This window comes from Antrostomus carolinensis, unplaced genomic scaffold (assembly GCF_000700745.2).
Source record: "Antrostomus carolinensis isolate BGI_N321 unplaced genomic scaffold, ASM70074v2 scaffold28295, whole genome shotgun sequence".
Classification (NCBI taxonomy): domain Eukaryota; kingdom Metazoa; phylum Chordata; class Aves; order Caprimulgiformes; family Caprimulgidae; genus Antrostomus; species Antrostomus carolinensis.
This window is the reverse complement of record NW_010314719.1, coordinates 266-26,787: the sequence shown is the minus strand read 5'-3', so window position 1 is coordinate 26,787 and position 26,522 is coordinate 266. Positions and strand designations below refer to the sequence as shown.

Genomic DNA, 26,522 nt, shown 5'->3' with positions numbered 1-26,522 from the left:
GAAGTATGGTTTTTTTCAGCTCACTGTGTATTATATACATCAATTACTTATGTCTAACTCAACAATTATTAAAAACAGTTTCTTTTTTAGAATTCTACTTAAAAACTTCAGAGTGGCAATGGAGATTTCATTTCAGAACATTTGTTTTGATTTTTGCCTTGAAACTTGTTTATAAAGGTGTCATTGACTTCATGCTACTAGGTTCTCTAGTGGGTGCATTTTTCAGAGTATAAAATACTCTGAAATGTTCTCACTGAGTATGTTTGTTTTCAAGTTAACATCACAGGGCAGGAGCTATTACTTGACAAAACAAATATAATATGATCTTCACTAACTCCTCCCAACTCCCCTGCTTACTTCAATTACCAGCTGAGTCACTGGCAGAGAGAATAATCTTCTGTGCACTTTTTTAAAAACGCAAGAGCAAGTCATGGCCAATCGCATTATTAAAAGATTTTTATGTAGTTTTGTGCCCACTTATGTGGTATTTTCCATTTGAAAGTGGTTTGGTTTTTTTTTTTTCTTGAACCAGTCTCATGGAATATTATCAACGGCTACCAGCGTCCATAGACATGTGACTATGCTCTAAGATGACTAAAGGAAACAAACACCTCCCTGTTGGCAGGGAAGGAGGACAGTATTACTGCAAAAGTTGAGACCGTGTATCTGCAGAGAACACTAATCAACTTAAGGAAGCAGCTGAAAGACTATATTTTCTTAAGCACTGCTCAAGTTATTCATTCCTCTGCCTTTCTGATAAAAATACTGTTATCCCTTCTACTGTTTAATCAAACTGTCTGGTAAAGTATAAAGCCTTGAGTAGTACCTAGATTCCTTATATGTGAGATATTATTGGTTATCTAAATGTCTATTTTTTGGTCTAAAATTGACTTCTGTGTGATCACAGGTCAATGGCACTTCTTTGTCTACTTTTAATTAAAACTGGACAACTACTTTTTTCATCCCTCTCAGCCTTAGCTCACAGACTTAATCAACCACTGCCAGCAGAATTAACACTGCCTGAGAAAGAAAAGAGGCTGAAGCGATTGTCAGAGAAAGGTGATGCCCCACAGCACCTCTAGATCCATGATTACTCTTCACTGACAGCAAAAGGGTTGCCCCATAGCAGCCCTACTAGATATGATGGTGATGGAGCTTTGCACAGGCAGGAAAGCATGGACTCATGACATGGAAGCAGTGCACTGGCTGGTGGTAGCAAGAGCAGGCACAGGTGAAGCAACAATAAGCAACAATAATTTACCCACTAGTAAATCTGTTTGTCCTGTTCTGGCAAGATGCCTTTGGGCCATTTGTTTCTAAACTAAAAGCATCTTAAATGCAGACCTTGTTTCATCAGATGCAAGAGGCTCTCCCTGTTTAAACTTGGTTCAATTTAGTTACACTTCATCCTTGTATAACTCACACAGCGTGTTAGGTAGGCTGTAAACTAGTGAAGCTGAAAAAACCTGAAGCTGTTTCCACAGTGTAAGTTTTCATCTTCTTTGGGTTTTGTTCTGCTGTCTCAGATTCTGAAATAGCAGTTCCTTTGTTATTCTGTCTGGAACTTGCTTCTTTTGTGTATTAACTGGAAATGATTACAACAAGAGCTGTAACTCCACAGCACCCATAGAAATAAGGGCTAAAGTGTTACTTGAGATGTCTCAGACTAGGCAATGGAAGGGATAGTTCTTTAAAAAGGTAAATAAAAATGAGGCATTAATTTCAGCTAATGTGCTCAGGGTTAAGCCAATGTAAGTGACAAGTTAGAATAATGCTGTTAAAGCAGATTGATTGCTCAGGAGTACAGATGGGGCATGCTGTACCTGGATTTCCTACCTTTTGTTGGCCTGTGACCTGTATTCATCTAGGTGAAAAATCAAGGTTTTGATCTACATTAAGTCTTTCCATCTGGAAATCTTTATGTAAAATCACTTACTTGAATCACTTCTCTGAATATATTTTTTTAATAATTTTGAAATTACATCATGCTTCAAAAGTCAAAACCTGATTTCCCTTCCCCTTTGCTAATGGTTATAATCATCTGATTCTGGCTTACTACAGTGACACAGGGAGAAAGAACTGACTTCAGCCATTTTCAGTGGTGTTTCTGGAAACTTTTTAAAGCAAGCTAGAACAGAGGCATATTTTAATATTATTATGTGATCAATAGAACTCAAGCAAGTAAGATCTTTTTTCTATCCTCCTTTTTTTAGACTTGCTAACAGATGGCCACCGTATCAAGTAATGACTCTAATTACATTTCAGACTAGAAATTTTAGCCTGAACATGAATTCAATGCAAGAATAATGTAATCTCTGGACAGAGCCCTTCTCTTACTTAATCAGTAATAACAAGCTTTATCTTTACATAGGCAGCACACATACCTGATTTGTTACTTTGCATTCATGCTAATTTTAACTGACCTTGTTATGGAAAGTCCTTTAATGTCTGTTACTCTGACATCTCCTCTCCACTTACTCTCACCTTTTTTCTACTTTTCCTGATTAAGTTTTATATAATGTCAAGTTCTGTGTCAGGTTAACTTGGCTTACACATACTTGCAAAGCACATCCATATTAAACATCATTTTAGGATCCACAAGTCAACTCCTATAACATTGGAAACTGTGCCTGGCTTAGTGTTAAGTCACACATCAGGTTGCTGTTCAAAACTTTCAAGTTACTGAAACAGAGTTGCAGGACAGAAAGGGGTAGAGGGATGGGATGCAGAGAAACATTGATAGCATGTAGGAAGTTCCTTCAGATCAGCGCAAGTGGTTAGCATATTCCACCACTGAGTCTGGAACTAGGTGCCTTTAATGGCAATACTCTGTCTCCACAAACTGCAGCCCATTTTTTTCTGAACAGCCACTGTAGTCTGACTTACTTTTACAGTAAAAGGGTTGCACACTCATCTCCTGTGCCCATGTTTTTAATTTGCATAACTATTGCAAATAGGTTCTTGTTGCATGTTTATTCTTCAAGTCACTGGTTCACTCCCTAGATTTCTGTTTAAATAATAAAACTACCAAAATCTCTTTTATTTATGTAGCTATAATCTCAGGCGGCTTCTGCTAAAGTATTCTTCAGACTTTTAAACTGAGTAGAAAAAAATTGACTTAGTATCCAAATGTAGTTGTAAATGTGAGTTGACTGTGTCTCTGGGAGTTGTGGAAAGATAAAACACAGTTTAGACAATGACATGCAGAAGTATAATTTGACATGCCAAGAAAAAGATAGAAGATTGACTGGTACACCCAGTAATGAAAGATGTGAAGCTTACATTACCATCCTGTAATTTTCTGCTTTGAATACGTGACTATGTGCACACTAAGAAAGTATCTTCCAGGCAAGAGCATTTGACCTCATTAAGACAGAACTGTTGTTCCTCAGTTGCCTGTACATGTTGCATAGGGAAGTGAATCTGTAGTAAAACCCATGCTTTTTAACAGGGCGAAAACTACTGCAGGTGTAGATGAAAGAAAATCAGTTTTAAGAGTGTGATTACCACACCGTCCACAGGATCCACTTATTTGATCTTTTCTTGTTGGATACTGTAGCAAAATCTATTCCACAACAGCCCTTTTCCAATAGGTCTTCAAGTTAAGAGTATCCTAATGCCTAATCTCCTTCTAATGAGCATTATTTTAATAGTCATTTATAGTCACATTAAAATCTAGGGCTTTATTCATATAGGCAAAATTTCTGAATGCAAATGCACTTTGAACAATGTATAAGGCAAAAGTAACTTGAGGACAACTCCTGTTCTGTAATCCCTGAATCAGATCTGCCAGTTAATGGTCAGCCCACCGATTTTCTCATCTGATATTAGGGGACATGCAAGTCATCACTGCCACTTTAAGTCAAAATCCAGAATTCGCCTTCTCCTTCCTTCCAACAACGGTTCATGTCAGCTTGAATTACACATGCATAACACAAATGCAAGGCCTTACCCTGTGGTAAACAGGCCAGATTTATTTGTCTGCTGTGAGCTGTTTTAATAAAAAGATTGGAAGGCTAATTCAGGCCTTCAAGTCCCTATTAGTTAAGGTCCTCTGGGTAGTGCTTTCTTGGCCCTTTGAGAGAGAAACGAAGAAAAAGGCAAGCAAGCAACTTGGCGTAGATCTCAACTATGCCGAAATGTTTGGTTTTGCCAGCACTCTTATTATACAGCTTGTTTGTGCAAGTCACAGCAAAACCAGACTCGGTTTGAGCTAAGGAAACAGCAAAATGTTTCAGTGTTTCAAAACTGCCTGATAACCATCAAAAGGAGGCACAAAGCAATGGCAATGAAAATGAAATAATAAGGAGCAGTCAAGAGTGGACAAATCCTGAAATTCAGAAACAGTTGAAATACCATGTTGCTTTTCTGGGATTAAAAGCACCTCACATTTTTATGGCCTCCTCAAGGGAACCCTTTTCAGTTCTATCCTATCACCATTACCAAATCCAGATCACACAAGCCTCTCTACAGACTGAAGGTTTTCCTTTGAAATTTACTGAAGACTTTAGCAAAGACAGCTTTAGGTCAGTTTGCACCCTTCTTTACTCTTTCTGGGCAGAGTGTTATTTTGCAATTGACGACATTCTTAGATGGCACCACTGTAAGGGGAACTTCCAGGCATACTAAAACTACTAAAAGAGACAAACTGGCTCCTGGCAGTGCATTGCCTTCATGTTGATTTTTTGGGGATAGTGCATGTTCTGGCATCGTATTGTTTTCTTTGATCAAATAATTCTCCCAACACTTTTTGCACAGTGATTCTCTCCTTGAGAGAAAACTCATCATCTCATACTGTACTCCTTACTTGCTGGATTTCTTGAGGCTATAGGGATATCTAGGGGAAGAGCAAGCTTCTCCAAACCTGGCTAACTACATAAAGATGTGTATTGTCTCTGCGCCAATGAATTCTGGCTCACATATGAAAATCCCTTCTCCCAGCTTTGTGTGATACTTAGAATGCTGATACAGATATTGGAATAATCCTCTCTAACCTGCTTCAGGTTTCAGAGGCTTTTCATCTGGTCTCTTAAAAGACTGCATTTCCTCTGAGAAGAAGAGAGTGACATAAGTAACTGCTAAAGGAACTAATTTCCAAAGAGCTTATTTCAAATCTGGGAAGACTCCTTTATTCCATTAAAATCCTTTAATTATCAAGAAGAAAGCAATTGAAAAAAAATTGAACATATTTTTGTATTTTCTGCTCTGCATTGGAATTTGAAAGTGCAAGATGGCTTCTTCAGCTTTAAAAATGGCTACTACAATTACTCTCTAATTTCAAAAGAATGGCAGAAAATTGGCTTTGTGCCCAAGATGAAGATGAATCATGTTGTTGGGACAGTGTGAGGCAGAAGGCTGGTTGTTTTGTAGGGCTGGGAATTGTTTTTCCTCCTTGATGTGGTTCATACCCTCTTCAGTAGACATGAATATCAATCTGGTACTTAACGCTCCCGAGTTTGTTATTAGAGCTCCTGTTCTGCAAGCTTCACTTTTTCAAATCTCTGCCACAGACAGAGGCCAGTTACAATCCAGTTGGGCTGTCTCTAGAACACACCTCAAAAGCCTGCCTGTACTGAGACAGACAGACAGACTATGAGAGAGAAGCGAGGTGGGGGGGCAGCTCTCTCACTAGAAAAAAGCAAAGCAATTCAAATGGCCTAGTTTCTGGTCCCCCTGTATGTTACTTGGCTTGCCAGGGACTTAAATTATCTCAGCACAGGCATGTTGCTGACATGGTCAAAGACGGCTTAGCCTTCTGCAGTGAAATAAATCTTGTCCTCACAAACTATGTCTTGTTGCTGCACTTTTCCTGCTGTTCTACAACCTGATGTTGAGGTTATCAACATCACATTCACACTTCCTCCTTTCATACAGATCTTCTCATAGACCTTCCAAAACTATTTGACATTAATCCTCCCTTGGATACCCATGCACACCAGTGCCATCACCATAGGAGAAACCTTAACACAACTAACTAGTGACTGATGCCACTCTGTCTTACAGATTTAAGTAGAATTCCACCTTGAACTCATCTGCAGAGTCATAGGCACTGTCTAGACTTCCCTTGATGCCAGCTTCTGATACTCTTGCTTTGAAACTTTTACTCATTAGCATTCAGCACTTGTTCTTGCCTGTTACTGTTTCCTGTTCCTTCTTTCTGAAATGGTAAGACAGGACTTTTTGTTCTGCAGGAATCAAAACTGAATTTGAACAACTTCTGATATTCCTTCTTTCCATAGAAAGACTGGAAATCAAGTAATAGAAAAAGATGAGAAAAACCTAAGTAGTCATAGCAGGTTTTTTCTAGATTTCACTAGGAGGGCATATAGTGAGTCTCATTAAAACAGTTCTAAGCAATTGTTGATATTAACTCATTGTCAGGGAAGGCAAAGGCCCCAGTTATTTAAAAGCATCTCTCTTTTGAAAGACAAAAAGGGCAACAGCTCTTGTAGCTGAGACCAACAAGTTAGTCAAGAGGACCATGGGCCTTTAAGCACGTATGTGGGAACAGCGTGTACAACACAGAAAACCTAATTGTTCCTTCCCTACCAGGATTTTACAGTAAGATAACTATTTTTGCTATTTTCTCCAGATCAATCATTTTAGCAGCTAAGGTAGTGTGAGGTTTATGGAGTAGGTGATGATTATAAACTTGCAGTTGATGCCCAAAGGCAGTGATGGCATAAACACCGACTTGGCACTAGCAGAGATCTGGATGGTATCAATACTAATAAGCTACAACATTATTTACAATGAACCTGACACAGACACCAAAAAGGTCTGTTACCTTTGCTGTAAAGGCTGTACCACTATAAAAACACTATAAAAAGGTACATTATGAAATGCAGCATTTCACTAACCAAAGAAGCAACTATTTTCTATTGCAGATCACAATAGTATTTGTGTGCAAAACTCATCTAATTTGTCTAACATAATATATTTATGTTGTTAGGGGTTTTATTTATTCTGTTTTTCTTCTGGTAAAATAGGGTATTTCTGTTTCATCTTATTGCTGAGAACTATGTATTTTTAGACTGCCTAACTTAAAGCATCCCTCATTTATTAACAAATTTGTGTAACTGTGCAAATCTAGTGAGACTGATTCTGTTTGCTGTAAGAAGGACCAAATGCAACCAAAATCTGTGGGAATTATTCTTAATTTCATCCAAACTGAATTTGTTCTTCTACATGTACCTTTCTTTTCCTGCTTATTTGTAAATTAGAATGAAATACTGTTGTGCTATCAGTGGACCTCAGTTTGAGGAGAACCTATTTCTAGCTGCTTGCATGTCTCATAAATTGCTAAACTTCAGCCTCGGATACCTGTGATCTTTATCTCACATCCTATCCTGGTTTTTAGCTGGAACAGAGCTGGGTTTCTTTTTAGTAGTTAGAATAGTGCTGTGTTTTGCTTTCAGCCTGGGATTTGCTATGAGAGAAACACTGATAACACCCCAGTGTTTTCATTTTTGTCACTGGACGTGAAGGACTTCATGTTTTGTTAGTCTACAAGCGCAAGAGAGTGAGGAATGTTTCAATTAATAAGCTAAACAGGCATTTGGATATGCCAATGGGCTATTCCATCTCATATCCCGCCATGTCCAGTATATCAGTGAGGGGCTCTTCCTCTCTTGCTCTCTCTGACTTTCACTCAGGCTCTGGCTCTCCCAGGACTGCGGTTTCGGTTCGGGATTGTTGCTCCTCCAGGATCGTTATCCGGGAATAGGCTGGGCTTGGTCGGTGGGTGGTGAGCAGTGGCACTGGGTGTCACTCGTTTGTATATCTTGTTACTGTCATCATTATCACTACTACTTTAATATTAATATTACTTTAAGTTTTCTTTTATTTCTATTATTAAATTGTTCTATCTCAACCTCTGAGTTCCTTACCTTGTCCCAATCCTCTCCCCTGTACCCTGGGGATGGGGGGGAAGTGGGTGAATGGCTGTGTTGGCTGCTAGCCGAGGGCTAGCCCAGTGGAACTACCACACATCTCTATTCCTAATTCTATACTTCACGTTGAAATACAACTCTTATTTAGGCACTCACTTAGATCAGCAAACATAAAAGCAAATGACTTGATGGAGTCAGTGCGTCACTTTCAGTTATTTTAGGTGAATATTTTTTTAAATTCCCGATAAATTTAAGGCCATATAAAATTGACCCTTTTGAGTCAGGAGCACGTAAGTCCAATTGTCTTGTTTTAATACCATTTCTAACTACCTATTTAACTTCAAAAGAAAAACCTAAATGCTATCAGTTATATGATGGACTGGATCTGTAGTGGGGCTTTGAATCACATTATTACATAACCTCTCAGCCACATTACACAGCTGTAAACCTCCAAATCTTGGCCCACCTGAGAATTTGTATCCCTGGTGACAAAGTAATATTTTGGTTGGTGCTGTCTTTGCACATCTGGGTTCCCGTCTGTCACTTAAGACCAACACATAATCCATGGTAAAAAAGCAACAATTAGTTAAGGCTTGCCAGCCGTATACTCTATATCCAAAGCCAATAATTTGCTGTAAATACTTGGGCCAGGAAGAGGCTTTGTGAGTTCAGTCCACAGCCAGAGCAGGTTGTTATATGTAATTTTGTGCAGAAAACCAGTTGGTCTAATTTTGCAGTTCATTAGTCCACATTAAAATTCTGTCACTGTTAGAAGGCCTCCCTATTATCTCTCATACTCTAATATACATTAGAAAAGTTATAAATTTGTTCTTGCCTACCTAATTTATTTTTCTTGTAAAGTTGGCCTTTACTTTCAGTTAATCTTTTTTATTTGAATCAGTGGTGTTTTTTTCTACCAGTCAGTTTCTTGGCTTTCTTCCCTTATTTTATTTTGCTTTTTAAAGAAATGTGATTGCTAATCAACATTCATCAACTGTCTTCCCTCTGTTCTCATGATGTATTTGGTTCCTCACAGGAAAAATGGCTGGCTGTTCAGATTACAGAGATTAGAAAGCTTTTAAATATTCATAGTGATTATTTAGCACTTCTGCTGTTTATCATATAGAGCCTCACTATGATGTACTTTTTATAACATCTGTATATGGAAAAGTGGGGTCGTCACACAATGAATATTTAATCTAAATAGAAAATAAGTTAGCAAGCAGTATCTTTACTCTTTTTACTCTAAAAAGTACTAAATGTCTTGAGGTTTCTTTTTTTTTTTGGTGAATTTCTCAAACGTCCTCCAATCTTTTTAGCTTCTTGACTGATCCATCCCTCCCTTATCAAACAAGTTGCTCTGATACTGACAATTCAAAATGCCTCTTTTTCATCATTTCTACTTCAATGTGCAGCTTCCAGGCAAGTCAATCTCTTACTTGTACCTAGCAGAAAAAAAAAGCTAGCCTATAATTTAAAAATGTGTCACAGTCAGCATAATTTCTGTAAAGCATTTAAGATTTACTGGCATTATGTATAAGAAATGCATTAAGCTTTACATTAAAACATTGAATGTGTTCTGAGGTTAGGCACTGTTTACAGACATATGACAGGAACCAAAAAAGAGGAGTTTTTTATCATCTACTTCAGCCCTAACAATATGTTGTGAACTATCTCTTTTTAGGGAATCAAAAAACCCTTTACTGAAGTAATTAAAGCCAACATTGGAGATGCACATGCAATGGGACAGAGGCCAATCACCTTCCTCCGTCAGGTAAGAATATTATAAAATATTATTCTTGATTTTTTATTAGATTACCAGGAATGCCTTGAAATCTGTCTGATGTGTATATTAGTACAAATGATTCCCTAGATGCACTTAGATTTAAAATAGTTCTTTCATAAATTTTGATTTCTGAGATGAAGTCCTATACCTTGCTTCTAAATTCAAATTAATAATAACTATAGGTTATTTTTGGGAAGGATTATTAGAACATGCAACTGGGACTTCAAAATTTGATCATATTTCTCAGTTCTGCTCCATATTTAAATTCTTGATTTCTTGTCAATAAAGTGGGCTAGTGATACACAAAGAGTGGAGGATAGAGCTGTTTAGAGATAACCTACGAATAATTAACTGTGTCTTGCTGTGTTTGCACTACGCATAGCTCACTTGGACTCCAGTCTTCACTGTCTGTAATACAAATAGTTAATAATTCTATAATTGTTTTTATCAGCAGAACTTGGAACCCGATAAAATTTATTTACTTCTGTAAGCACAAGCCTTAAAAAAACAACTGCAAACTCTTAATCAATAACTTTTGTTTTAAATTAGCTAGTATTTGTGATCTTCATTTCCACAGAAAGTTAACAGAATATTACCAGCTTAAAATAACCATTGAGAAGCGGCCAATTTACATTTTCTTGGCACTCCAGGTAGTGGCACTGTGTACTTACCCAAACCTGTTGGACAGCCCAAGTTTTCCAGAAGATGCCAAAAAGCGAGCCAGACGGATCTTGCAGGGTTGTGGAGGAAACAGCTTAGGTAAGCGTCTGTTTCAGCTGCTCCTGTTGGTATTAGAATCAACAAAGGTAGTTTCAGTATCTACAGTGCTGACATTTCTTAATTGTGTTTTATATGATCACAAGTCAAATGAGAGGCAAAATGATAGGGGGGGAGTTCATGGTGTGGCCTGCTGATAAGGAGTGACTAATAGTGCAAATTTTTGATGAGACCTATCACGGAAGAGGACAAGATGAGGATTACACAGTTACGGAGCACTCCCCACAATAACATCTAGGCATAACCCTCAACAAAATGCTGAACTTTTTTGTATTAGAAAAATAGGTGGCAGACAGCACTAGTGAAGCTTTGTTACTGTTCTTATGATACCTGTTAATCCTGCGTTCTGGTGGCTATGTCTCCTGCTAAGTCTAGATGGGGCTACTTACAATTTTATCATCTCTAGATGTTTCTCTGCCAAGGAGTCTACTGTCCCTGTAATGATGGTATGAACAAACAATATATGTCCATCTCAGATGATCCAGTTCACAGTCCTCTATCTTAATTTTGAACCATCTGTCCAAGTATGTTAGTCAGGATATGAACTGGGTTATCAGAAACTCAGGTACCAAGGTGATAAGGGAAAGCTGCAAAGGGAAGGCTACACAGCTGAAAGGTGGTAGTTTTTTACTTAGCCAAGATAGTTTTAACTGAAGCTGTCAAAGCCCTATTTCTCCAAGGTAAAATAAACCCTTGAAAGAACTAAAGAACTCTTGTTATTCAACTACTGTTCCTGCAAGTGTATATGTAAAATACACATATAAGTAAGTACAAACTTTGCATATTCAGTAGAGAGGAAATAGAAGAGACAAATTATTTATAATTTAGCAACTGTACTGCCTACTTGTACCTGGGAAATGCCACTAGAATTTCTACTCTGCAGATAATGTTACAGCTGCTGGGTATGGCAAAGAACCTGGCTCACTTAATTACCTTTTTTCAGGTAGGCTAACAGTGACATTTCAGAGTATGTATCAGACTCATTGGCATGTTTCTTAACCTTTGTGATTGCAGTGCCTATTTGCACTGGCATATTTTGAGAGTAGATGCTGTGAAAATAAAATAAACAAAACGTAAATAGTCATTACATTAGCAGTACTTCAGCCTTGGACTATTCCTAATTATACAGCCTAATACAGAATGTATTTAATCTTCACCTTTTTTGCATTGGTTTTGTTCCTGTATGTAGAACATTGAAAAATAAATTTATCAAAACTGAGAAGTTTCTCTAGCTCCACAAATTCCTCTCCTGGCTTACTTTGGAATGATTAATCCACATACTACTAGTTGCCATGTAAGAGCTACTGGGGACACATTTGAATTTTCCCTCAATCTTTCTTTGTAATGATTTTCAAATTCAGGAACATGGTAAGAGTTCTCAGAATGCTGAGTCTTGGCCCCATGCTGGAGTGAAAGGAATTCAGCCTTGCATGATATTTCAGAAATATGTTGACTGTACAAAATCCCCTTTTCAGCAAAAGATCACATATTTCAAGTAATTTGTGTTAGCTCAGTAGACACTGAGAAAGTAGGCCTGAAACAGTTGCAATATTCAAATAAGATGATCATTCTGAATACAGCCCTTTAATTTCAGTGGAAAAATTGAAGTTCTGTAAGTAACTGGAGTCTAAATTATTTTCTTCCTGATATGGTATTTACCAAGAACAATTGTCCCTCTAAATTCCTGAAAACTAAAACCACTGTAGACTTTACTGATCTGCTGTACTGGTTTATGCCTTCTCTGCACCCTCCCTGTTTCCACCATCATATATCAGCTCCTTCTCTTGGCCTCAGTTGCTCATTAGCCTCTGCACAGCACTCCATAAAATGCAGTCTGGTGAGGCAAGTAGCTGAATGGAAGCTACTCCTATCACTTTGTTGATAGTCTGACAGCTTACTGCTGTTCTCTTCATGGCTGAGAAGAAAATGGCTTTTTTGGGAAAAGGAAAGGTCAAAAACTGATCCCTCAATGTAACTTTAAGTGCTGTGTTGTGTTCTAATAAAACCTTATTTTCAAAGAATTTGTCAGTCCAACACAGAAATAGCTTCACTACATATGGTGAAGATATTGGAAGCGCTGCACCCACATCTATACCAGCCTATTTAAATGTATTCATTGCAAAGTTAATATGAATGTCTTGACCTCCGGATATGAACGAGAATAACCTCACTTCCAATGAACATTCATTTGGCAAAATCCTACTCATAGTATTGAATATTGCTACTTCCAGACCACATATGAAGGCTCAGATACATCCTCAACTTGTGTTGTGTTCAAATACTCTGTGATTCCTTTGACATCACTTACTTTGCATGTGGGAAAACTGTCATATCTTTCCAGGCAGTTGAGAAATTTACCCCTCTGCTATATATAAAAATATCTAATACATGCACATGCAGCTTTTTGGGTTGGGTTTATTTATTTGCATCCCACAGTGCAAACAGATGGGTTCTAGTCAAAGCTATCAATTGAGTATGATTAAGTGTAGAAGACCTGAAAATTGAATTCAGGTTTTCTGTATGTCCTCATTGAGTCATGGGACTCATCCCTTAATGGACCACAAGACAGAATGACAGCTTAGGTTTTTTATCCTACTTTAACAGCAGCTTCCTAACTGTGGTCAAAGACCCCTATATAGACCAAATGCAACTTTTAGTCCTGTAAAAGTAAACATTTAGGACATGAGAGAACTTTGTGTCCTGAATTACCATTTCATCCCATGCCATTGTGCAGTACTTGCAAAGGCTCTTCGTCTTTATGAGTTATGCTTTCACAGAAGTATTCTCGGGCAGACTACTAGTATATAACTGAGTGAGAGTTAAGTCAGGCACAATTATTCCACTCCAACCAACAAGCAAAGAAGATTCTGCAGCTTCATGACAGTTTTCTAAATTAGATGTACACTTGTCACTTCATTGTCCATCAGTCTTAGGCTTCACAGCTTGAATCCATTCCTCACCTTGGCTTAGGCTTATTTTTGCTCTTTATTTGTTGCACACACTCAACAATGATGCACACAGGCATCTAACTTCTTATTTTATTTAAGATTATTAGTTGTGCTCTGAAAACTGCACGAGGCTTATAGATTGGGGTGATCCTAGATCTTTCTGCTAAAAATAACTGAAAAGCAGTTGTGGTAGATGCTGTGGGGGGGAGAGAGAAGCACTTTAGAATTTTGAGGGTTTCAGACTGTGGGAGAAAATGGTATTATATTATTTTCATATTGCAAATAGAAATCTTATTTTTGTCATGGATTTGAAGAAGTTCTTTTCCTTTCTATTGCACGTGCTACCTCTGTTCTTTGTTCTCATTACTTAAATAGCTCCTGGTTTACACTCTGAAGTGGTTTTCAACATAAAGAAAGCAACTGGGAGATAGTAAAAATGGGACTGCTGTCCCAGTTTGCAGAGTAGCCTTTAAATCCTACTTTTTACTAATCTGGTATATTATTTTTGTATTTTAGTGATACTTATTATATTTGTCTAATTCCAAAGAAATTATTTTGCTCTATGGACAAACCAACTCCCTTTCCTACTCCTTGGAAAAAACAAAACAAAACAAGAAACCCACAAAAACCAGACAATCCTGGGGATCCAAAACCCTCATATATACAAACTACTTCATACAAAAAAACAGACAATCTGATGTTCATTGCACTTAATTCTTATCTCATTCTTTATTTTTCACAGGATCTTACAGTGCCAGTCAAGGTATAAATTGCATCCGTGAAGATGTTGCTTCATATATTGAAAGAAGAGATGGAGGGGTTCCTGCAGATCCAGATAACATATATCTTACCACTGGGGCAAGTGATGGTATTGCTGTAAGTGTTAAAATAAAGCCTGTCTCTTCTTGGTGTAAACAATAATTTATCAGTTACCTTTCGAAATACAGATCTCTGTGGAACATCTGGTGTCACAAACTTCTGTGAGTATCTGATCTAACAGATACTGAAGTCACATTAAGTGGATATCCAATACACCCAATTATGTGGATGTAAGATGCCAGCTAAGAAACAGGCACATGGAGAGAGTCTTTTAATATACATTAACTTGTACCTTATGTAAAGTAGTGTAAACTACATAGGTGCCTAAATATAAATCTAGGAGATTCAGGCCATTCAAACTAAACAGTGGTGTCCTCAGTGGTTAAGATACGTAAGAACTGAAGATTAGAGGGTATAAATCAGTAGCAGAGAGAAGAGGGAATGACCTCAGACATGAGAAGTCTCAGCAGCAATTCTTCCTAGTAAACTCTCTGCTAGTGCAGATTCATGGCAGTGAAAATCCCAAAGATCTATTTCAGTAGCCAGGTTGTTTGGGAAAAGCTTCAGGTTTTGGCTTCAACCACAGTTCAAAGGTGGTCCTCAGTTAAGACAGGAATAACTGTGTCGATTTTTCCTTTACACAGACACATTTATGGATATCACAACAACCAAGAGTTCTTTGCTTTTCTTAAGGCAGCCTTTGAGATGACATCTAGTGGCACAGTTCAGAATGACAATGTCTGACATGAACAGTTCTCCAGATGTCTTTAGTGAATAGGCTTTCCAGAGTTTATGATGCCCAGTGTTATACTGGCAGCTTGTCAGGAATGGCAGCATAGCATATCAAATCTGTACCATAGTTATTTGATTTCACCACTGATGAAAACTCAGCAGTACAATGAGTCTCATTATTTGGCACCTCCAAGGATAAAACAACTATTGTTTCATAACCTGGGGGACAGAGAGTGTTAAAGAGTTTTTAAAAGTGCATTTGGTTGTGATTATACATTTTGGATGCTTGGTATTTTAAACTAGTGGTGGGTATAAAATTATGTTGATTATAAATCATTAGCTTAGCAGCTGAGTTAGCATATGATGAGAGGCACAGAAATACAGATTTACAGATTTTGTTCTAGGACCAACAAGAAACTTAAAGGATACTGCTGTTATATCTGAAGAGATATTTTTGGTTTTACACTAACAATTACATGTCGATAAGGATTTCTGCTTTGATTGCACATGTACTTTAGAGATCTCCCTTGATTATAAAGGCAAGAAATCTCTCCGCTTCCTGTAGCAAATACACTCTTCCATTTAATTCACATGTAAAAAGCCTACACAGACACACACAGACACCCAGCAGCTGGGCACTGGTAAATGCTCTGGACTAACCTTAGCACAAGCATGACATTTCTGTCTGCATCTTTTGGGCATAAAGTACATATGATATATTATAATTCCATCCCAAGACATGCAGACTTTTGGTCTCTTCTGTTACTTGAAATTGAAACCATAATGCTAGTCTCTAGCTTTGTTCCCACGTGGCCACAATTGCTGCTAATCTAAACCAGGTCTCTGTTACAAAGAACCTCCACAGGCCCCAGTTCTAATTTCTGGTTTTATTTATTAGCCTCTTGTGTTTACTGAGCTAAAATGAGTGGAAGGCAACAAGCAACAACTAGCTGAGGCTTCTCTGCTTATAACTGGCCACAGTAGAAAAATCATTATTTTGATAGTCCTGTTTCCAACTTTCCCCCTAGCCTTGTACTCAGAATGTTTTTCCTAAATTTTGCAGCTGATCAGATGTGATCTTCAGAAGCCAAGAAGACACGCAGAGGAATTCCATTAAGCTGAGTTAGACTATCCTCACTCAGCCAGTAACTTCACTTGAAATAAATAAATGCCCTTTGATATGAGAAAATGACTGTATGCTTTTAGAATAGAAATCTACCTTAACTCTAACTGTAGATTTTTTAAGAAGGAAGATCAGTAACTTATTCTAGAGTATACTATTAATTCTGGTGTGTGATTTTTTTTTTTTTTTTTTTTTTTTTTCCCCAGACAATTTTAAAGATCTTGGTCTCAGGAGGTGGAAAATCCCGAACAGGAGTGATGATCCCTATACCACAATATCCCTTATATTCAGCAGCCATATCTGAACTAGATGCTATCCAGGTGAACTACTATTTGGATGAAGAAAATTGCTGGGCTCTAGATGTGAATGAACTTCGCCGTTCCTTGAATGAAGCCAAGGCATATTGCAATCCCAAAGTCCTCTGTATCATCAACCCTGGAAATCCCACAGGTCTCCTGCAGTTCTGTTTAACGGATGGGTTTTAAGACTAATTTTTTTCCCCCTCTTTCATTCACTTGACATTGCAAGCAAATCCTAAATACATATGGAATATGTAAAGCTGAATTCTAGGGATCAGTGCTCTAAGTAGGACAGTATGTCATACTTTTAGAAACTTATTTTCAGTATCATGGAACTCCAGGGATTTGGGAAGAAAGAAGGGAGCAGGTTCACTTCACTGGATCCCATGTGAAGCCAGTGCATCCACTGAACTTCTGCAAACTTGTGGAATGACTTTCAGTCACTTTTAGTCTTTTGGAATGACTTTCAGTCACTTTTAGTCTTTTTATCAAAGATCATCTCTGATATGGCCTGTAGATATGACATCTCTGATATGGCCTGTAGATAGACATTTCTGATATGGCCTCTTGCCTCTGAGAGGCAATGACTACAGATACACTCTGAACTCATTAGCAACCACTACCTCCCTCAGAAGAATTTATTTTTTTGAGTAGATGAGGTTGATTAATGAGAAACTAGCTCCCACTTAACCATCATGCATGTGAGTGTTTCAAATGACCAGTTACACACAGAGTACTCTTCATGAGTTATTGACTGGTATATCTCACACTTGGTGTGCTTGAGATGGACTAAGTTGCCTTGAACCATAATTCCTCCAAAAATGTTCCTTAATTTCACACTTAGTGAATTGAATTCTAAAATTCAAAAGCACTTTTCTGAGAAAGAAGGATATCTTGTTGAAAAGCTGGTAGTCTAACTAGGTCTGTGTGAAAAGATTTGTATATATATGCTCCACTAACTTTCTTCTTGCTTTAAAAATCAAACTATAGGACAGGTGCAAAGCAGAAAGTGCATTGAAGATGTGATACACTTTGCTTGGGAAGAGAAACTTTTTCTTCTGGCTGATGAGGTAAAGGAATATTTTGTTCTCTCAAAAGCACAGCTAAGAGTATGCATATGAGGTGTAATTTTGTTCCATGTGTGGTATTGGTATTTTTTAAGTACAGGGTACAGATTCTCTGTTATCATATTAAGACATGAACAAACATGCAAGATCCTTAGTATCAGAGGATTAATATGAGAGGTGGCTCGATCTGGATTTGAACTAGAGAGAAAGCGTAGGGGGGACAAGCAAGGAGACACAAGGAGGAACTTTGCTGGAACTGACCTAAAAACCTGTGTGATACTCAGACCACTTCAAATGAGAGAAATAGAAGGAAAATCAATTTAATCATCCAAGTAAAGGTTAAATTATACAATGAAACTCACTGTCCTTCCAAAGGTTAAACTACAAAATATGACCACATGAGATAAAATGTATCATTAGAGTAACTACTACTTAACAAAGAATCTTGTGTCTTCCAAGGGATTTGAGTGTTACCACTGCTCTTCAGCTCAGATCTGGCTTTCTAAAAGGCCGTCTTTTATCCTTAGTTGGGGGAACAGAGCACATTAACGTCTTCTGACTCTTCAGGTTTACCAGGACAATGTGTACTCTGAAGGATGCCAGTTTCATTCTTTCAAAAAGATTCTGTATGAGATGGGACCCGAGTACTATAACAATGTTGAGCTGGCCTCTTTTCACTCCACCTCTAAGGGATACATGGGCGAGTAAGTCTGCTTTAGTTTTTTTTATTTCATCTTCCTCATTAATCTGGTTGGATAGCTGTTTCATGTTAGTGACCTGAAGGCCACTGTCTTCTATTAATTTTAATTAAAAACTATCAAGAAAAGGAAAACAAGCATTTAAATGTAATGGATTAGCTTAGTGGTTTTCAAAGTACCAAATAATAAGTGTATTTATTTCAGATGCCTAAGGCCTCAATTCCATAAAGGTGAAATCCTAAACCAGACCTGTGATAAAGGAAAATGCAGTCTCCAAATTCAAAGGAACTGCTCAAGAATCACTGGGATGTTTGATATTACAAATTTTTGGGTTTGGTTGTTTTGGGGAGGAAAAGATGGAAGAAAAAAAAATAATTCTGATTACATGAATGCTGCTTCAGCCATATGATCTTGTTCTGAAGAGCAAGCAATCCACGTTAATCATTAACTTGCATAACAGGGAAGCTGCATGTACACAGTTCTCTCTGTATGGGATACTAGGGCTTAACAACCTGTCATTTAGTTCCATCTGAAAACAGTATCAGTACAGCAACTGTTTCAGCAACCTGTATGTTAACATATTGTAAGACCCTCACTATTTGTCTTTCCACTTCTGCAGTTATTTTCATTGCTTTTCCAGAATTTATACACTTGAGGTTAAGCAACCTTTTCTGTTCACTTTAATCACAGATGTGGCTACAGAGGAGGTTACATGGAGGTCATTAACTTGCACCCAGAAATTAAAGGACAGCTTGTTAAACTGCTTTCTGTTCGCCTTTGTCCTCCCGTCTCAGGACAAGCAGCAATGGATATTGTAGTGAATCCTCCAATACCTGGAGAAGAATCTTATTCCCAGTTCATAAAGGTCAGCAATAACACGCTTGTTCTTTTGTGCATTTCCTAAACCTCTTCTAAGTATTGTGAACTCAAAATACGCACAGAGAGCAGACTTCTTTCCTTTCTTCTTGGACAATCCTGTGATAACACCGATTTACAGAATTGTGTAGGGTATTTTAAATTAACTCAATATGACTACCTTTAAAAATAATTTTTATTCCTTTTATGATTCCTTTGTTTAGGACCCAAAAAAAGCTAAGGCAGCATTCTCAAATCAGCTTTCTTCTTGATAAATTCAACTTTTCTCCCATGTTTAGCATGACAAAAGAATTACTAAATAAGATTTGCTTTCAGTAAAATCTAAACAGGAATATAAGTTCAAATACAGTTATAAAATCAGCCTTGTTTTAGGTATCCAGTGTCTCTATATACTGAAGAACACGGTATTCTGTATTGAAATATACATACAGTTTCTCCCTTGTAAAAATGAAACTGAATCTGGATTAAGAAATTACAGTATTGAGTCAGATCAAAGGTTCAGCTAACACGGTCTCTAAAAATAGCCAAGAGTGGATGCTCAGAAGGAAGAATGTAAGAAGAGGGCACACAGATAGAGATTTCTGCAGGTTATTCTCTATCTGCAACACTTTGTAGTTGTATCCTGCTAATGCCTTTTTGCATTGCTGTCTTTGAGAGTATGACTGGAATTAGGAACATAATTTGCTCTAATAGCTTGGCAAAGCTCTAAAATTGCTTAATTCAGGGAAGGCTTCTTGAAGCATCATAGTTTTTTCTGGTGTTTTTATGGACACTTCAAATATGTCAAAATGAACACCTTCCTCTTAAACAGGAGAAGGAGTCGGTTTTGAACAACCTTGCCAAAAAAGCCAAACTAACAGAAGACATGTTTAACAAGGTGCCAGGAATTCACTGCAATCCACTTCAAGGAGCTATGTATGCCTTCCCACGGATCTTTATTCCTTCCAAAGCCATTGAGGAAGCAAAGGTCAGTCAGTCATTTTTACCCCAATCCATTTTAACTTTCACACACTTGTGCCTGCCACTTGTAATGATGAATTTTTATCCCAGAGATAGAGTAAGCTCATGTAGTCACAAAAGCAGTACTTCATTGTGACTACATATGATCATAAATATAACATGACCTTTATTTTAAGAGAGGAAACCAAAACAGAGCATTTAATCACAGTGGTAAGGCTTCTAGATTGAGAATGTTACCCAAGGACGTTAGTGTTAAATAGATTAAGGCATAGATAGGGTGGGCAAGAAGTGGGACCTGTGCAAATTCCAAATTGCTGGCTGTGCCCGGGTTAGAGCGGCCAGCAGGTGTGACAGGGACTGCGAATGGCAGCGTGCTACTGACCCCACAAAAGGAGCCCCGTTCAGCAAGTGTGGGAAAGAGGGAGGGAGGCTTCCTTACAGATTTTACTTCTGTACAATACCTTTTTGTATTTGGGTCAGTAAGCTGTATTACTAAATGAAAAGTCTTTTTGTTCCCAACTAGAGCTCTTTTACCTAATGTGTAATGTTAATTTTTTAAAGGGAATTTTATCAGCATAGCTGAGGACAAAAATAGGGCTGTTTTTCAGCTGATTATTTGATTAGGCATATATTTAAGAACTTCCATAGCTGTTATTAATCAGGGGACTTTCTAGTCAGCAGATAATTCAGGGGCAAAAAATAGTAACTGCAAACGGAACTGGAACACACAGCTCTCAAATTAATTTAATCTTGTCAAATGTCAGTGGCTTAGATTTTTATAAGTACAATTTTGAGACTTTTGACAAAAAGTTACAAGCAAGTCAAGGAGAAAAACAAAAGTATCTAAAAATTTTGTTTTGAAGCGAGTGTTTTGTGTAGGTTCTTCAGGCTTGTTCCTCCATGAAGTACTGTTATTTAATTCACAGTGTGAACTCTCCCATTAGCAATTGTTCTTCTTCTTCATTAGTAAACAGAGTAAGAAACTAATAATGTAAGATAAGGTTTCAGGAAGAAAAGCAATCATGAAATTCTATATATTTGGAATATTTTGACTTCAATAATTTCAAAGCATCCATTCCCCTAGGCTCATAAAATGGCACCTGATATGTTCTATTGCATGAAACTTCTGGAAGAGACCGGAATATGTGTTGTACCTGGAAGTGGATTCGGCCAAAGAGAAGGAAGCTACCATTTCAGGTACAGTTTCTGTTTGTTTAACATCAAATGAACTGCAATAAGCTAAGTGCCATCCCAGTACGTTCTCTTTTGATTGAATATAAGGATTTTTATTTCAGTTTATGTTGCCTCACTTTCTAGTGGACATTTTCTATGGACTGACAGCTAGGTTAAAGACCTGGTCTGTGAGATGAGCTGTTCAGGTTTTTATCGTGTTTTCATAGCTTGCTGACATAGTTTTATTCTATTTTTATACACTGATGTTTGAAATGCCTTCTCCACGAATACAAACAATAATAATAGCATATACTCTAATCTTAAAGTTGTCTAAGGCATTACAAAAATTGCCTTGCTTTCTTCTGGGGGGGAGGGAGGATTAAACAGTGTTTCCACATGGAGAAACTGCATGAAAGATGCAGTGTCTTCCTTATAAATCTGCTCCTTAAACATGCTGAATAACTCTTCACTTTACCAGAAGAAGATGTTGGACTAAATCTTCTAATACCAAAACTGTGAACATAAACTTTATTGCTTTTGCTTCCAATAAACAGCACTTCAGTCCAGCCAAGGCACTGATAGCTAGAACTTATCATGGAATTTAGTCTTGTTTGGTCTGAAGCAACATAACAGAGGGTACTTTTAGCCAAGATAGTTCTGAATCACAGGTAGCTGGGTTAGATATCTGGGTGCATGCAGCTCCAGGAAAAAGCTAGTGTGAGTCTGTTCCCATACCAGTGTGGGAAAACATTTTGTTCTGGTTTTGCATACATACTCAGTGTGATTTTCAGATTATGCAGAAGAAGGAAAAAAGGGGCTAAAAACTGCAGTGTGGGATGTTGCATTGTTTTAATGCTTCTGATTTAAGTTTTCAATTCAAAATGAAATGTACTTTTACTCATAACTGCCCACCCTTAAAGCTCAAAAAAATGGGTATAATTTGGTATAACTGCCCTATAAATGGAAACTGAGTTGCTGTTATTTCTACCTGATAACCTTCTTTATCACTCAAAAGAAAATAACAATTCTTGAATTCCTATATATTAACCAATTGAAACAAATTATTCTAGTTTAATAGTATAGTTCAATTAAAGCATAAATGCAGAAAATAACAGAATCGCATCAAAACAGATATTAAACTTAACATATTACTAGCTGTGCTCTGAGATTAATCAAGATCTGTGCAAAGATCACAGTTTAGTTTGTTTTGAAGATAATGTGGGGGGTTTTTTTTCTTCCTTTAAATATTATTTTTCAGAATGACCATTCTTCCTCCAGTAGAGAAGCTGAAGATCCTACTGGAGAAAGTGAAAGACTTCCACATAAAGTTTCTTGAAAAATATGCATGAAACTACTGTGGCTTTTTCCCCTCATCCCCTCCCCTTCAAGGTGAATGCAGAAAATGAACAAAGATGTGCTGAGAATGTGCTGTTCATCTAATTTAACTAAATTCAAAATAGATAGAACCAATTGCAGATACTGCTACAACTTACTGGACTATTAAATTTAATGTCTGCTATAGAAGACATTGTTATACCAACTTTTTTTTAAGGGGAAGGGGAGAATGTGAAGAAAGTGGTGAGAAGAAAGAGTCAGTAAATGATTTTGTGCCTTGATTGGAAGTTACATTTGTGAACTTTTGACTCAATAGGTTGGGAAAGGGAGTTGCTCATTAAAATTACTACTGTTATGTGGGGTTTTTTTACAAACCAGAAATGTAAAAAGCGATTGTTCAGCTAGGAACACGTTTCCCGTCTTAAAATTCTACTAAACAAAAATTCAAAAGCCTACATTATAGGTATTGTTTGGTTTGATCTGTTGTTGTTGTTGTTGTTAAGTATGAAGTGTTCTCCAGATCTGATTAAGAATGTAGGTACAGCGTGGTTATTTTAAAAAAATAATAATTGGCAGATATGCACAGATACTTTGAACTTCTGTTAAAAAGAAATCCTGCCATCACAGCATAATCTGAGTGGAATATATGGTTTTGATCAGAGGACTGAACGTGGTGTCTGCTTGAACCCTATTTTTAGGAAACTGAAGCATAAGGAGGAATATTAGCTGCTTATACATGTGCTATTCAACACATTATCTCAGCATAAGATAAGAGCACTGAACACTTCCTCTCATAACATCTCCATGAGTCTCCTGTTAACTCACATCTTTTATATCCATGGAACACAGTAAATTACTGTTTCAAAGCAGATGTGAGTACTGTCAATCCTTTCAAGCAGGGTAAAATACAACACTATTTCAGAATCGCTTATCTATGGAGAACATTTGTTTGGAACCACATGACTGAGAGACCCGTTAACTGGCCAGAATCCAGCTTGAACTGGCAAGGACTAAGCAATGTTGTTAGCTGGGGAAATGCTGGGGGTGGTTTCCAGTGAAGGAAAAGGTATTTAAAGGAAAATGTCTTGCACAAAGCATAAAGATAACGATAGCACAGCTCACTCTTAAATCTTCCACAGTCATACTGCTGGCTGAATGATCCTGAGTGCTTACTGAAACCCAGCTAAACCAGGTTGCTATCTAGGAGTACAGCTGCATTACTCTACTAATCTATGCCAGTTTCTTTGCACAACGAAAGAAGGCTTCTGTGTCTCTAGAGTTGGAAGCTAGACACCTTCTGCTAGCACTGATAAAGGTCTGAAGGAACCCAGCTTCCAGTATTCAGCCATGAAAGCGTTAGCATTTGTCAAGCTTAGGCTCAGCATTAACAAAGTTTATTCATTAAGAATATCTCATTTAATTGAGTCATTCATGTTAAGTTATTATTTAGAAGTAAACTCATTTTAATGTCTACTAGCACTTTGTTAGGCTGCCTTTGTAGCTGGTTCAACATCCTATGCTGATCCAGGTTACTAAAGCCAAGGGCTAGAGAATCACCATATGGATAAAGCATGTGCCAATCTCTTATGTGTGGAAGACAAGAGATGTCACCAGTAATTGTCCTGGCAACAGCAGCTACTAGTCTATGACATAGCATTAGCAGTTGGTGTACTTCTCACAGTTCCTTACTGAAGTCTGTGAGAAGACTTTAGTACTTCTCAGTCATCTGCCAGTGGTCACAGGTTCATAAATGAAAACAGCACGCTGCTTATTATGGAGGCTTGGAGAAAAAAACGTGTACTTTTCTCCTTTGAGAAATGGACTTCTCGGAGGCCAGCAGACTGAGAACACTTCCGTTGCTACTATCCATTGATAAATACAACCTTTTATCTGTTAGCACTCTCACTTGGCACCCTTAATATGCACTAATACAACAAATCCAGAAAGCAAAACTGTAGTAGGAGATCAGAATATTGATGCAAAAATAAGACAAACAGCACTTTCCTATTCTAGGAATGTGTCCAAATCAGATCTGGCTTTGGACTCGTAATGCGGTGTAGATTGACACAAAGATCTAACAATGGGAATTAGAATATTTTTTTATATTTTTGTAACTACAGCTTTTTCATGGGGTAGTATTTGTAATCTAATAAGTCAATAGATTTTATATTTGCCTTGCATTTGCACCTGATACTTCTGGAAAAAAAAAATGTAAAGGTTTACATGTTTCTAATGATAATTTACAGGTGTGAAAGGCTTTTTGTTTTAAGTCGGGACAGCAATTCTTACACTTTTAAATCAAAATATAATGGCATAAACTGAGGTTTTTCTAAACATTCTATTATGGTGCCTTTTATGTTTCTGACATTATAAAGGACAACAATTTGTTCTTGATGCATCTCGTATGGAAGGGTGGTGATTTCTATTGTCCATCCACAATATTTGTATGTACTGTGATAAGGTTAATGTGCATTTTTGTGGAACAATCCTGTAAAGCTAAGAAAAGAGGCTTATTTTCAATGTCTTTGAAATATTTCATTAATAACAGACAATCCTTACTTTCAAATGCATGCTTCTAGGTTTGATTTTCCTACAGGTGCTCCTTATAATGGTACTTCAGATGTATGAGACTTCCAAATAATAAAGCACATGTTTAAAAAAAATAAAGGTACTAGTTCTCCATTTCCTACGTCACTGAAACAACACTTGCTGGATTGCACAATGAGGCATTTAACTTCATGTTCAAACTAGTATTTACTTTAATTCATGTACCAGATAATTAATTTCTGAATCACTCCAATTTACAGACTCTTGAACCTGTTGCCACAAAACCACTCCCTACCACTGCAAAACTGCACATAGAGATGGTCTTAGGCATGTTTTATGCTCATAATTAATCATATTTTTTATGTAAGGAGTTGTAACCAGGAGTTAAGCAAGCCTGACTTCTTTCTTAATAGAGAAGATCAATCAGTCAGTTAAGGGTGATCAACTGTGGCCTGAAAGGTTTGGTGAGGGGTTTGTTTGGGATTGTCAGTTGTTTCTTTTTTAAAACCTCTTAAAACCTTTTAAAACAAGCCAAAAATGGCTTGTTTGAGAGTAAATTTACAGAGCAACACAATCATGTCTTTTTGCAATGACACCTCAGAATTACTTTAGTGGTGTTTGTCAATTCAAAAGAAAATGAAGTTTAGGGAAAGGGAAGGTAGTCCTGCTTCCCTGAACATATAACGCATATGCCAGCACCACTAAAAAAAAGCAAAAGGCGGCTGTTCTCTTCTTTGTATCAGGTATTTGAGTGTTTTCTGGAGCAGAAACTCCCCGTGTTTTTTTGGGAGTAGATTGATGGTTTTACAGACAAGAACATGGTCTGATATAAAATGGCTGTATTATGAATTGTCAGACAGATTTTTTACAACTTTTTTGAGTGATTTAGGCTGTCCCACCTGGATCAGTAGATGAGGATACTGTCAGATGCATATGAAACAGAAAAAGCTACTAACTTCAGAGAACTTGCAACTCTGTTGCACAATGCACTGTGTGAAAACCACTAGTGGTTTAAAACGTTATCTGAATTCTTTTTTTACACAGTTCCTTGGTCAATAAAGAATACACATTTGATTATTTGTACAAAACCTAAGATACTTATACCTTTGGTGTGATTTTTTTATTCGGCTGCATGTAAGACAGTAAGTATCTGCAAGGAAATCTGCTTTTAAGGATATGGCTTTGAACTTTTGATACATTCAATACTACAGGCAGTCATGCCTTTCTGATGTTCCACATTATCCCGTGTTTATTAAATATTCTCTTCACCTGATCAGAGTTGACACAACCTGTAGCTATTTGCATCAGGTAGAACAGGTTATCACTTTGCCAGCTTTGAAGCACCGCATATTCTGAACAAGAGTAAAATACCTAAAACCAAACTTCAGCTCTGCAGCAGGGTCCGTCCTACAGCGCAGAAAGGCTTCCCCGACCTGTCCGACCCGGGCAGCCCCCGGCGCCGGTCACTACTCACCCCCGGGATGGCAGCG

General features: G+C 37.5%; 1 protein-coding gene across 1 annotated transcript; it reads left to right on the top strand.

Moving 5' to 3' along the window:
* The first annotated feature begins 9,582 nt into the window (after nt 1-9,582).
* Nucleotides 9,583-23,201, top strand: GPT2 (glutamic--pyruvic transaminase 2). Its single transcript, XM_010167741.2, has 10 exons — nt 9,583-9,666; nt 10,329-10,437; nt 14,146-14,279; nt 16,284-16,527; nt 17,367-17,446; nt 18,011-18,147; nt 18,832-19,006; nt 19,829-19,984; nt 21,062-21,174; nt 22,409-23,201. Exons 1-10 carry the CDS (start codon nt 9,634-9,636, stop codon nt 22,497-22,499), a joined length of 1,272 nt encoding a protein of 423 aa, XP_010166043.1. The 5' UTR covers nt 9,583-9,633; the 3' UTR covers nt 22,500-23,201.
* The last annotated feature ends 3,321 nt before the right edge of the window (nt 23,202-26,522 follow it).